Raw genomic sequence first — 13286 nt, forward strand, 5'->3', positions numbered from 1 at the left:
AAACATTAGCCCGCATGTTAACATAAACAAATGACAAAAAGGAATCAGGAATCACCCATAGTCACCATTAACACATACAGACCCCCTCCTTGTAGACAATTGGTATTTTGACTCTGACTGAAAACTCACCCCGAACCCTCCCTTAATGTTCCATGTAATACAATTCTCGAAAGTGCATAATGAATAACACCCATGAATTGTAGAACCCCTCCATCCTTCCCCTCAGTTCAAATTTGACGTTCTCAAGATTCCAGCAGGTCCCCCCGCCACGCCAGGGCATAGAGTGGAGAGATTGATCTCCACCCATCAGGATCCGCCTTCGGACAATCAACGAGGCGAAGGCAACAGCATCTGCCTCTTCACCCGTTTCCAATTCTGGCTGGTCCGACACCCCGAATGTGGCCAACCAAGAGCCCGGTTCCAGTTACACGTGCACCACTTTAGAGATTACCCTAAACATCGTCTTCCAGTAATACTCCAGCTTTGGACAGGACCAAAACATATGAACGTTGTTTGCGCAATATTCATAGAATTTCATAAAATTTACAGTGCAGAAGGAGGCCACTCGGCCCATCGAGTCTGCACTGGCTCTTGGACAGCGCACCCTACCCGAAGTAAACACCTCCACCCTGTCCCCATAACCCAGTAACCCCACCCAACACTAAGGGCAATCGACACTAAGGGCAATTTATCATGGCCAATCCACCTAACCTGCACATCTTTGGACTGTGGGAGGAAACCGGAGCACCCGGAGGAAACCCACGCACACCCGGGGAGGATGTGCAGACTCCGCACAGACAGTGACCCAAGCCGGAATCGAACCTGGGACCCTGGAGCTGTGAAGCAATTGCGCTATCCACAATGCTACCGTGCTGTTCACACACATCTTCTACCCTCTCAATGAGGCGGCTCATGTTCGCCCTTGTAAGGTGTGCCCTGTACACCACCTTCAGCTGTACCAGCCCCAACCTCTTACACAAGGTGGAGGTATTCACCCTCTGGAGCACCTCATACCAGAACCTCTCCTCCATACCCTCTCCCAACTCTTCCTCCCACTTTGCCTTGATCACTTCTAGCGGCACCTTCTCCTCCTCCAAAATAGCCCCTTAAACCGCCGATACTAAACCCATCTCCAGTCCCCCTCTCGTCAGCACCTCCTCCAGCAATGTGGAAGCTGGCTCTACTGGGAAGCTCTGTACCTCCTTTCTTGCAAAGTCTCGAACATGCACGTATCTAAATATTTTCCCCTGCTCCAGCCCATACTTCGCTCCCAGCTCCTTCAATCCCGCAAACCGATCCCAAGAAACAAATCTTTTAGTGTCCTAATTCCCTAACTCCTCCCATCTCTAAAAATTTCCATCCCACTTCCCTGGCTCAAATCTATGATCGAATTGGCATTTCCCTTGACCCTGCCCCCAACCTGAAGTGCTGGCGAAACTGCCTCCAAATTCTCAACGAAGCTATTAGTACGGACACACCACAAAATATTCACTCTTGTCGAGGGAGGGTGAAAGCTGACATGGCTTTCAAGGGCTGTCGGAAGCGATGCTGTTGCTAGCATCTTCAATCCCTACACAAACGTTCCTCCATTCTGACCCATTGGGAGTCAACCCCTTCCCAGCTCTGTACCTTCTCCACGTTCGCCGCCCAGAATAATACACCAGGTTCGGAAGGCCCAAACCCCTTGCCTGCCTTCCCCTCTGTAGCAGCACCTTTCTAATTCTGGCCACCTTCCCTCCCCATGTGAACGAGGTAATCATTCTTTAATCTCTCTCTAAAAAATGCCTCTGGCAGGAAAATCGGCAGGCATTGGAAAATAAAGAGGAATCACGGAAGCACATTCATTTTAACTACCTGTACCCGACCCGCCAGTGACAGGTAGGCCATCCCACCTTGCCAGATCAGCTTTCATCCACCCCATCAAACTAGAAATGTTGTACAGAATGGCAGCCTCCCCACCCCTGCCCCCACCTCTGGCCGAGACACCACAAAATATCCATTCTTGTCTAGATTTAATTTGTACCCTGAGAAAGACCCAAATACCCAAAGCAGCTCCAGTATTCCCGCAATTGACACACTCGGTTGCGACACTTATAATACCAAGTCATCGGCATATAAGGAGACCTTATGTTCTATCGCAGGGGTGGGCAAACTACGGCCCGCCAAAGGTATTTATGCAGCCCACCAAGATCAAGTCATTATTTTTAAATTTAAAAAAAAATTTTTTTTTTTTAAATAAGGTTAATTGGGGGGCGGGGTTGGGTTACTGGTATAGGGTGGATACATTGACTTGAGTAGGGTGATCATTGCTTGGCACAACATCGAGGGCCGAAGGGCCTGTTCTGTGCTGTACTGTTCTATGTTCTGTATGAGGCGCCCAGAATCATAACCGGGTGAAGCGCCATTTTTGAAAAGTAGAGAAAAAGAGGGCTAAAGGCAGGATGCTGCCGGGGGAAGCGCTGAGGTATATGCCGCATGCTAATTGGTTACAACCGGGACTATTAATTAATATACTATGCGGCCCTTAAAAATTGTGAATTTCCGAATGTGGCCCTTGCACGGAAAAGTTTGCCCACCCCTGCTCTATCGCCACCCCGCACTATCCCTTTTCATACTCCCGAACTTCTTAACGCGATGGCCAATGGCTCAATCGCGAGTGCAACCAGCGGGGGGACATAGGACATCCCCGCCTAGTCCCATGGTGGAGAGGAAAGAATTCTGAGTTGATGTTATTTGTGCAGATACTGGCCTTCGGCTCCTTATCCAGTCCACAAATCTGGGTCCAATTCCAAACTGCTCCAGAACTGCCATTAAGCACCCCATTCTACCCAGTCAAATGCTTTCTTGGCATCCAATGCCACAACCACCTCTGTTTCCTTTCCCTCCACCAGTGCCATAACCACATTCAATACCTTCCTAATGTTCGAAAGAGAGCTGCCCTCCTCTCACAAACCCAGTCTGATCTTCACCTATCACCTTCGGGAAGCACTCCTCCAGCCTGCCTGCCAGTACCTTTGCCAATACTTTTGCGTCCACATTTTAAAATGATATGGGCCTATACGACCCACACTCCGTCAGGTCCTTATCTTTCTTCAGTAACAGGGAAATCGATGCCTGCTGCAAAGTTTGTGGTAACACCCCCTTCCCTATGGCCTCCTCAAAGCCCCACCATCAGCTTATTTTTGTAATTTTTATAATATTCCACTGGAAACCCATCCAGCCCTGCCACCTCCCCCGACTGCATCCTCCCAATCGCATCTTTTATCTCTTGCTCCACTATCGCCCCTCTAATGTAGCCCTGTCCCCCTCCCCTAACCCCGGGTACTCCAGCCCATCTAGATATTCCTGCATCTTCCAGACTCCCCCAGTGGCTCTGACCTGTAAGGTTTGTGAAGCATGACCTACCCTTCACAAAACCATGTTGACTATCCCTAATCAAATTATTCCTTTCTAGATGATTATAAATCCCATCTCTTGTAAACATTCGCGTCGGCCTCAGTGAGGTGGATGGTTTGCTTCTGAGGCAGCACAGGATCGTCATCCACCATTCGCTACGGCCACTTATGCTAAAAAAAAGCTGCATGGACATTTGGACATTGAAAAATGCAAACATAGGGCCCGGGAAATGGTATTCTGGCCTGGCATCATGCAGGCATGGTGGAGCAGTCTGATACTCCTTAGTGTACAAAAAGGTTAAGTGGGGGTTACTGGGATAGGGTAGATACGTGGGCTTGAGTAGAGTGCTCTTTGTAAGGGCCGGTGCAGACTCGATGGGCCGAATGGTCTCCTTCTGCACTGTAAATTCTATGATTCTATGAATAGTGGTACCGAGCATAGAGTTTCGCTATATGCGGACAACACATTTCAGACCCATTTGGCGGCATTGAAAGGATTATGGAGATCCTGAGGGAATTTGACCGGTTTGTCGGGTACAAATTGAAAGAGAAAGAAGGTCTTCCCGATTAATGTTAGAGGGCAGATGGCGCAGAGCTGGGCCCAGCTAAACAAACTGAAGTTGGTGGAGGAAATGAAGACAGATTTCAAGAGATGGGGTGGGTTGCCGCTGTCACTGGCTGGGCATGTTAAAATTACGGTGATGCCCAGGTTCTTGTTCGTGTTACAGATGCTCCCCATCTTTGTTCCCAAGTCCTTTTTTTGGAAGGTGAACAGGATAATTTTGGGGCTTGTTTGGCGGGGAAGAAATATTTTAGATTGTAGACTTAATTACCTGCAAAGACTCGCATTCAAAGTATCGTCTTGCATCTTTGACTTTGTCTATACATATGTTGCTGGAACCCACTTCTTCATTCACCTGGGGAAGGAGCAGTGCTCCGAAAGCTGGTGATTCGAAACAAACCTGTTGGATTTTTACCTGGTGTTGTAAGACTTCTTACTTTGCTCCATAATCCTACCAGAGATTGCCAAAATGACCCCACTCTCCCGCTCCCCCACCGACACACCTCCTCCAAAACGAGGAGGACAGTGTCAACTGAAAGCTTGCGAATACTTTTCTTGCAAACTTCCTGCATGTACCTAAACCCCTCCTCACACTGGAGCCCATACTTCAGCCCGCAATTCCTCCAAGCTCCTGAACTGCCCATCCAAAAACAGATCCTTCATCTCTTTCACCCCTTTCTCCTCCCATATGTGGGAGGAACGGTGGCACAGTGGTTAGCACTGCTGCCTCACAGCTCCAGGGTCCCGGGTTCAATTCTGGCCTCGGGTGACTGTCTGTGCGGAGTTTTCACCTTCTCCCCGTGTCTGCATGGATTTCCTCTAGGTGCTTCGGTTTTCTCCCACAGTCCAAAAATATGTAGGTTATGTGGATTGGCCATGATCAATTCCCCCTTAGTGTTGAAAAGGTCAGGTTGCATTACTGGGTTAAGGGGATAAGGTGGAGGCATGGGCTTAAGTAGGGTGCCCTTTCTTCGGGCCGGTGCAGACTCGATGGGCCAAATGGCGTCCTTCTGCCAAATTCTAGGATTCTATACCTAGAACCTCACATCCATCCTCCCTGGCTCAAACCCTTGATTCCCTTTGATTAGCTTCACCCTCGATCCTGCCCTCCTCTTTAAGTGCTGTTGGAATTGTCTTCAAATCTTCAGCATGGCTACCACCACAAGGCTACCCGAGTACTTCCCATGGGGGAATGGTAGCGGCGCGGTTGCCAGCACCCGCAATCCTGACCACTTTCAAGAACCTACCTCCATCAGAAGCCACAAAGCCGCCGTCTCTCTCTACTCCAGCCCCACACCTTCTCTGCATTCGCCACCCAGTAATAGTGTCAAAAATTCAGAAGAGCCAAACCCCTGTTGCCCCCTTTGGAGCACTTCCTTCCTTATCCTGGCCACCTTCCCTGCCCACACAAATGACGAGGCCTGCCTGTCCACCTCTCAAAAGAATGACTTTGCAAAAAGACCAGCAGACACTGAAACAGAAATAAGAACCTTGGCAGAATCTTCATTTTTCCTTACTGTAGCCCAGTGGTTAGCACTGCTGCCTCACGGTGCCAAGGACCGGTGTTCGGGTCAATGTGTGGGGTTTGCACATTCTCAGATATGAAAGATATTTGGATTGGCCATACTAAATTGCCCCTTAATTGACCTGCCAGCAATAATGGGAGACTATCCCATCGCCCCAAGTCCTCCTTCACCCTCCCCACCAGGCTCATGAAATTAAGTTGGTGGAGTCCCCATTCCTGCACCACCTGTTGCCCCAAATATCTAAAATGAGTTGCTGCTACATGGACTGGCAACCCTCCCACTCCTACCCCTGTCCCTGGAGAAAACAGCACAAAATATTCACTCTTTCCCAAATTTAACTTATGCCACGTGAAACGCCCCAAATTTCCTCAGCAGCCCCATTATGTCCCTCACCAACGAGCTCAGGTCCAAGATGATCGACTGGCTACAGAGACAGCTATGCTCCAACACCACCCCACCAACCCCTCACTATCCCCTTCCACAAGTCCGAGCCCCTCAGCCCAATGGCCAAGAGCTCAATCGCCAGTACGAACAGAAGGGGGGGACATGGGGCATCGCTGTCTCATTCCCTAAAATAGAGGAAAGTACACCAAATTGATATCCTTCATCCGCACACATGCTGTCGATCCTTTTATAATAATTTCACCCATGCCACAAACTTAGGCTCAATCCTAAATTTCTCCAGCACCGCAAACAAATCACTCCACTCCACTCTGTCAAAAGCCTTCCCCGTATCAAATGCCACCACCAGGTCCAGCTCCCTTCTCTCTGCTGGAGAAAGCGCCACGTTCAACAGCCGCCGCAGATTTGCCGATCGCTGCCTGCCCTTGACGAACCCCGTCTGATCTTCACTCACCACCTCCGGAAGGCACTCCACCAATCTCGCGGCCAGCACCTTCGCCAATATCTTAGCGTCAATGTTCAGTAGAGAAATGGGCCTGTATGACCCACACTCCACTGAATCCTTCGCCTTTTTAAGTAATAATGAGATGGATGTCTGCCTCATCGCCTCTGGCAACGCTCCCCTTACCATCGCACCCTCAAACATTTCTACCATCAGCGATTCTAAATGGGGAAAAAGCTTCGGAAATTTGAAGCACAAAGGGACTTGGGAGTCCTTGTTCAGATTCTCTAAAGGCTAACATGCAGGTTCAGTGGCAGTTCGGAAGGCAAATACAATGTTGGCATTCATGTCGAGGGGGCTCGAATACAAGTCCAGGGATCTCCTTCTGAGGCTGTATAAGGCTCGGGTCAGACCATATTTGGAAAATTGTGAACCATTTTGGGCCCTGTATCTAAGGAAGGATGTGCTGGCCCTGGAGGGTGTCCAGAGGAGACTCACAAGAATGATCCCCGGAATGAAGGGCTTGTTATATGAGGAGCAGTTGAGAACTCAGGATCTGTACTCAATGGAGTTTTGAAGGATGAGGGTGGAATTCATTGAAACTTACAGAATACTGAAAGGTCTCGATAGAGTGGATGTGGAGAGGATGTTTCCACTAAAAGGAGAGACTCGAACCAAGGGCACAGCCTCAAACTGAAGGGACAATCCTTTCAAACTGAGATGAGGTGGAATTTCTTCAGCCAGAGGGTGATGAATCTGGGGAACTCTTTGCCGCCGATGGCTGTAGAGGCCAATTCACTGAGTGTCTTTAAGACAGAGATAGATAGGGTCTTGATTAATAAGGGGATCAGGGTTAACGGGGAGAAGACAGGAGAATTGGGATGAGAAACATGTCAGCCATGATCGAATGGCGGAGCAAACACGATGGGCCGAGTGGCCTAATTCTCATCCTATACCTTAAGGACTTTAAGGCAACTATTTAAAAAAACTATCAACTAATCCAAATCGACATGGAACCCCATAAAACAAAGTTGCATTTCTTACTAAATTACTGTGAAAAATGTGCACGTAGTAGCGATCAGTCACAGGTTTGATCCCCGTTTCCCTAATGCCTTCCTGAATATCCTAAATTGAGATGTGAGGGCCAGGAGGGAAGTAGACTTTGCTAGCTCCTCTAGGGGCATCCCAGGACCTCTGCATGGTAGATGGGAACAAGGGTGATTGCTAAGGTTAGTGCACCAGAATCACTCCAGGATCTGGATTCAATATAGAAAGAGGTGTAATGACCTCACAAGTACACCTCTCAACTCACCCTCTCCCCCACCAATCTTAACTACTCCATCACTTCCTCAACATACAATTATGAGGCCTTGAAAGTCGAGCTGCAATTATGAAGGCATGAAAAATGAGCTAGCTAGAGTGAACTGGCAAATATGCTTATGGCATGGGTTCCCAAACTGGGTACATGGAACCCAGGAAGTCCATGGGAGCCTCCCAGCAGATTTGTGGAAAGACTGATACATTTCAAAAGTTTGAAAAATGCTGCAGAGCTGCTTCTCCAGACTCCATCCCCTGAATTGATGAGGGTGGGCAGTGGAGGGATGGGAAAAGAGGGCCTCAGAGTGGGGGGAGAAATGTGGGCCTTGGAGGGAAGGGTAGAGGAGGCTTGGTGGGGTTGGGGAGGGGTTAGGTTGGGGAGCAGAGCGATCTCGGGGAGATGGGCAAAGGCAGAGCAAGAGGTTGGAGCAGGGGGGCCAGAGCATGCCTTGGAATGTGGGTTGGAGTGGGCCTCTGAGCGTGCGCCATTACAGGAGGTTAAAACGGGCCTAGGGAATCTTGTGAGAAAGGTGTGTGTGAGAAATGGGGTGAGTGGGTGTGAGAGATGGAGTGGGTGTGTGTGAGGGGGACAGTGCGTGTGAGAGGAAGGTGACTGTGCGTGAGACAGGGGAAGCGTGTGTGTGAGGGAGTGAGTGTGTGTGAGGGGTTGAGTGTGTGAGAGAGGAATTGAGTGTGTGTGAGTGAGAGGGGGATGTGTGCGATTGAGAGAGAATGAGGGAGATGCACACATGTGTGTGGGAGGGAGACGTGCGTGTGTGTTTTCATATGTGAGAGGGAGATGTATGCATGAGAGGGAAATGTGTGTTCGCGTCTGTCTGAGAGAGAGGAAGATGTGTGCATGTCAAAGAGGGAACAGAGGTGCATGTGCCCGACATGAGTACCAGCGTCCCAGCATCACTTGCCTATTAAAAATGACAAAAGGTGAGATTTAAATTTTGTTTGTAAGAAAGTAGTGGATACTACGTCCAGCGGCTAATGTTAATGGCCATGGGAGGGTCATTTGGCCAGGGCTTAATGTGAGGAGCCATGTAGCTGGAGAATGTATTTGTGACTGTGTACTTCTTCCTAATTCCGAATATATGCATAGAGTTAGCTAGAAAAGACTTGTTTACAGTTGATTACTGTATTCGCACTATTTCTCTTGAACTGAAGGGATGTCGACATTATGAGAATGCTTGGGGTTCCCTGATTCACTTGGGAAGTCACTGGTGGTTCCACGGCTCGAAAAGTTTGGGAAACACTAGCTGAAGGGATAGATCAAGGAAGTTCAGTGGAAGACATTTAAAGGGATATTTCACAATACACAGAATAGACACATTCCAATCAGAAAGTAAAATTCCAAGGGGAAAGCCCATAATCTGTGGTTCACTAAAAAGGGATATGCTTCAGTTGCACAGGACATTGGGAACAATATCTGGAGGACTGTGCACAGTATTGGTCTCCTTATTTAAGGAAAAATGTGAATGCATTAGGAGTTCAGAGAAGGTTACAAAGAACAAAGAAAAATACAGCACAGGAACAGGCCCTTCGGCCCTCCAAGCCTTTGCCGGCCATTGACATGGTGGATATGGAGAGGATGTTTGGTGGACAATAAGTTACAATGAGGAAATAAGAATCTTACAAATGGATATAGATAGGTTAGGAGAGTGAGTCAAAATGTGGCCACCCTGTGAAAGAAAATCATGTGGGGATCTCCCCTGCAGGACTTGAGAGCCCCAACAGCAACCAGTAATCAGCAGAGTGGATAATTGGGAATAGATTCCTTTGCTGCTCCTAAAATAGCCATGATGGAGTTGCCACCAGCTCTCTTGCTGGTGGACAGGTCCACTGCCATGGCCAGTAAATTCCACCTGCTAACTCTGCCATATCTGCTGAGTTGTTGCAGCATTTTTCTGTTCTTAGTGTGGATTTTAATGCTTCTCTTTCCCTGCTGGAAGTTTAACGTGGTCCTTTAAGATTTCAAATATAGCAACAAACCAAATCATTGATGCTGTGCTGCAATACACGAATGTCCTAATTTGAAGATGTAATTCTCAAAATCTTTACAAACATACCTCCAGAGGGGTACAGGTGTAAGCAAACATTGCTTCTGCTAATATCACAAGATCATCACATGAAATGACAGTCCCACCAGGTTGAATTGTTCCACCTATCAGAAACAGATTAATATACATTATTAATTGTAGTTCAGTTTTAATCCAATCTCCCTCCGAAAGAGATGATACCTGTGTGATCCTAGACCAGGGCCCCCAGTGGTTGGTGAGATCCAGGGTGGCAGAGCTAAGGTGCCAGGGTGCCAGTGCCAAGATACCCACATTCAAGGGGTAGGGGGAGCCATGGGGCCACCCTGTCCTGGCTCTGACCACTCAGGGGCCTCCAATGGCCCGGGAGATCCCCGGGTGCTGTCCCACCTGGCCCACATTTGTGTGGAGCAGTACTGAATGGCACCCAGCTAGGGTCTCCCTGGGGAGGCCAGGAGGTGCCAGGAGCCCGAAAGATCCTGGGTCAACACGCCTCAGTGGGTTTTAAACCTACTTAGGCATACGAGGCTTGGTCCTGCCCATTGTGGGCGGGATCCTGATCGCGACCACTCACAACATCTGGGTAGATCTCACACGGTGTACTGGCTGTCGGGAAGCCAGTGAGAGGCCTTGCGCTGCATTTACTGGCTGCGTACTACTCCCATTCGGGCACAGCGGGGCCGGTAGATCGCACCCATATTCTCCACATACTGCCAACTTACGCAGAAACAGAAACAGAAAAATGAATTTTATCACATACCAGTCATTAGAGAATTTAAAATCGGTTTTCAGCAGAAAGACTTTGCTAGGTACGGATAGTTTAAGTTGTTGTTGAAATTAGCCTCTGCAGTCGAGGGTCTGGCAGGGAATAGTACGGGGGCGGAGTTGGAGCACAGAGTCTCGCTTTACGCGGACGATTTACTTTTAAACATATTGGACCTGCTGGGGGGCATTGGAGGGATTATGTGGACATTAGAGGAAATAGGTCAGTTTTGGGAGTATAAATTAAATATGGGTAAGAGTAAGGTCTTTGCGATTCAGGGGAGGGAGCAGGAGAGGAGACTGGGTGAGATGGCATTCAAGGTGGTGGGAGGGCGCTTTTGATATTTGGGTATCCAGGTGGTGCAGGAGTGAGAGCAGCTGCATAAACTGATTTTGGGTCGGCTGGTGGAGCAGATGAGGGGGGACCTTCGGAGGTGGGATATGCTCCCATTTTCATTGGCGGGGCGGGTACAGACAATTAAAATAACGGTCCTCCTGAGGTTTTTGTTTTTCAGAGCCTTCCAATTTTTAAACCCAAGGCGTTTTTTTAAAAAGTGAATGCAGTGATCTTGGGATTTGTCTGGGCGGATAAAACCCCCTGGGTGAAGAAGGTGCTGCTGAACCGCAGGCGTGGAGGTGGGTGCTGCCTTTTCCAAATTTTATCAATTGCTATCAGGTGGCGAATATTGCAATGGTCAGGAAGTGGGTAGTGGGGGAGGGGTCGGTTTGGGAGCGGGTGGAGACGGCCTCATGTAAAGACACATGTTTGGGGGCACTGTTAAAAGCACCTCTGCCGTTCACATCGGCTCGGTACTCCACAAGGCGGTAGTAGTCACAGCCCTGAGGGTGTGGGGACAATGGAGGCAGCATATGGGGACATCGGTGTGGGCACCGATATGTGATAACCACCGGTTCGTTCCAAGGGGGCTGGATGGGGGATTTTGAAGATGGCAGGGGACGGGGATCGAGAGATTTGGAGATCTGTTTATTGACGAGGGTTTCCCGAGTTTGGAGGAGCTGGAGGAGGGGTTTGAGTTGCCAGAGGGGGAATGTGTCCCGGTATCTACAAGTAAGAGATTTTGTGCGGAGACAGGGTTCGACCTTCCCGCGCCTGCCGCATCAGGGTCTATAGGATAAGGTGGCATCAAGAACAGGAGTAGGAGAGGGGAAGGTTTGAGAGATCTATAAAGAACTGATGAAGTGGGAGGGTGCCCCAAGAGGGGAGGTGAAGAGAAAGTGGGAAGAAGAGCTGGGTGGGGAGTTGAAGGCTGGATTATAGGAGGAGGCCCTGAGGCGAGTCAATGCATCCTTGTCGTGTGCCAGGCTCAGCCTGATACAATTTAAGGCGGTCCGCAGGGCACACATGACTGTGGCCTGGAGGTTCTTTGAGGGAGTGGAGGATAGATGTGGCCACTGTGCGGGGGGGGGGGGGGGGGGGGTCTTGCGAACCATGTCCATTTATTTTGAACATGTCCGAGGCCGAGGGGTTTCTGGCAGGAGTTTGCTGGCATCATGTCAGAAGTATTAAAGCTGAGGGTGGTGCTGAGTCCAGAAGTAGCGATCTTTGGTTTGTTGGAATATCCAGGAGCCCAGGGGGTGAGAGAGGCTGATGTTCTGGCCTTTTCCTCCCTGGTGGCCCGGAGACTGATCCTACGAGGATGGAGGGACCTACAGCCCCGAAGTCGGGGGTATGCGTTAGCGACATGCCGGGGTTTCTCAGACTCGAGAAAATTAAATTTGGCTTGAGGGGATCATGGGTTTGCTCGGAGGTGACAGCTATTCATCGGCTTCTTTGAGAAAAATTAAGCTGTCAGCAACGGGGTGGGGGGGGGGGGGGGGGGGGGGGGGCAGGGACGAGTAAGGAGAACCAATAGAAGGTGGCACTCTCTGTATAAGCCATTTTGCCTGGGGTTTGTTTCTGGAGAGTTTGTTGGTTATATTGTTTTGTTCTTGTTGAAATCTGATGTTTAAAATTTCTAATTGCCTCAATAAAATATTTTCTAAAAAAAAAGAAATTAACCTCTGCAAAGACCGAGATGATAGAACAAAGATTGTTCATCCAGTGCTTCTCAGGTTTTGCCTACAACATCTCGATTGAGGAGGTGGGACAAACTTACTGGAATTATTTGAGGATGTAACTAGCAGGATAGATAAAGGAGAACTAGAGGATTTGGTGTATTTGAATTTTCAGAATTTTTTTTATAAAGCCCCACATAAGAGCTTAGCGTGCAAAATTAAAGCACACAGAATTGGGGGTAATATATTAGCATGGTTAGCAGATAGGAAACAAAGAGTAGGGATAAATAGGTATTTTCTGAAGTGGCAGGTGGTCACTTTTTTTTATTCATTCAGGGGTTTTGGCATCGCTGGCTGGGCCATCATTTATTGCCCATCCCGAATTGCCCTTGCCCTTGATTGGATGTTTACAAGGCCATTTCAGAGGGCATTTAAGAGTCAACCACATTGTTGTGGATTTGGAGTCATTTGTCAGCCAGACCATGGTAGATTTCCTTCCCTAAAGGACTCTACTGAACCAAGTGGATTTTTTTCCAACTATCGATAATGGTTCACGGCGGGATTCAAACCCGGGTCCTCAGGGCATTACCCTGGGTCTCTGGTTACAAGTCCACAGTGACAACACTATCTAACTAGTGGGGTCACTGCAGGAATCAGTATTTGGGCCCCGGCTATTCACAATGTACATCAATGATTTGGATCAGGTAACAAAATGTAAAATGTCCAAGTTTGCTGAGGCACAAAACTTGGTGGGAACGTGAATGGTGAGGAGGATGTCAAGAGGCTTCAAGGCGATTTAGGTTGTCCATGCCTGTGTTGATT

General features: G+C 48.8%; 1 protein-coding gene across 2 annotated transcripts in view; it reads right to left on the reverse strand.

Annotated features, from left to right (window-relative positions):
* The window catches only part of cfap54 (cilia and flagella associated protein 54), a 763542-nt gene that overhangs the window by 624866 nt on the left and 125390 nt on the right, over positions 1-13286 (reverse strand). For both annotated transcript variants that reach the window (XM_038810895.1, XM_038810894.1), the window contains one exon: positions 9720-9814. In XM_038810895.1, the coding sequence (XP_038666823.1) occupies positions 9720-9814 (95 nt within the window). The remainder of the gene's footprint in view (positions 1-9719; positions 9815-13286) is intronic.

Source organism: Scyliorhinus canicula, chromosome 11 (assembly GCF_902713615.1).
Source record: "Scyliorhinus canicula chromosome 11, sScyCan1.1, whole genome shotgun sequence".
NCBI classification, from domain to species: Eukaryota; Metazoa; Chordata; class Chondrichthyes; order Carcharhiniformes; family Scyliorhinidae; genus Scyliorhinus; species Scyliorhinus canicula.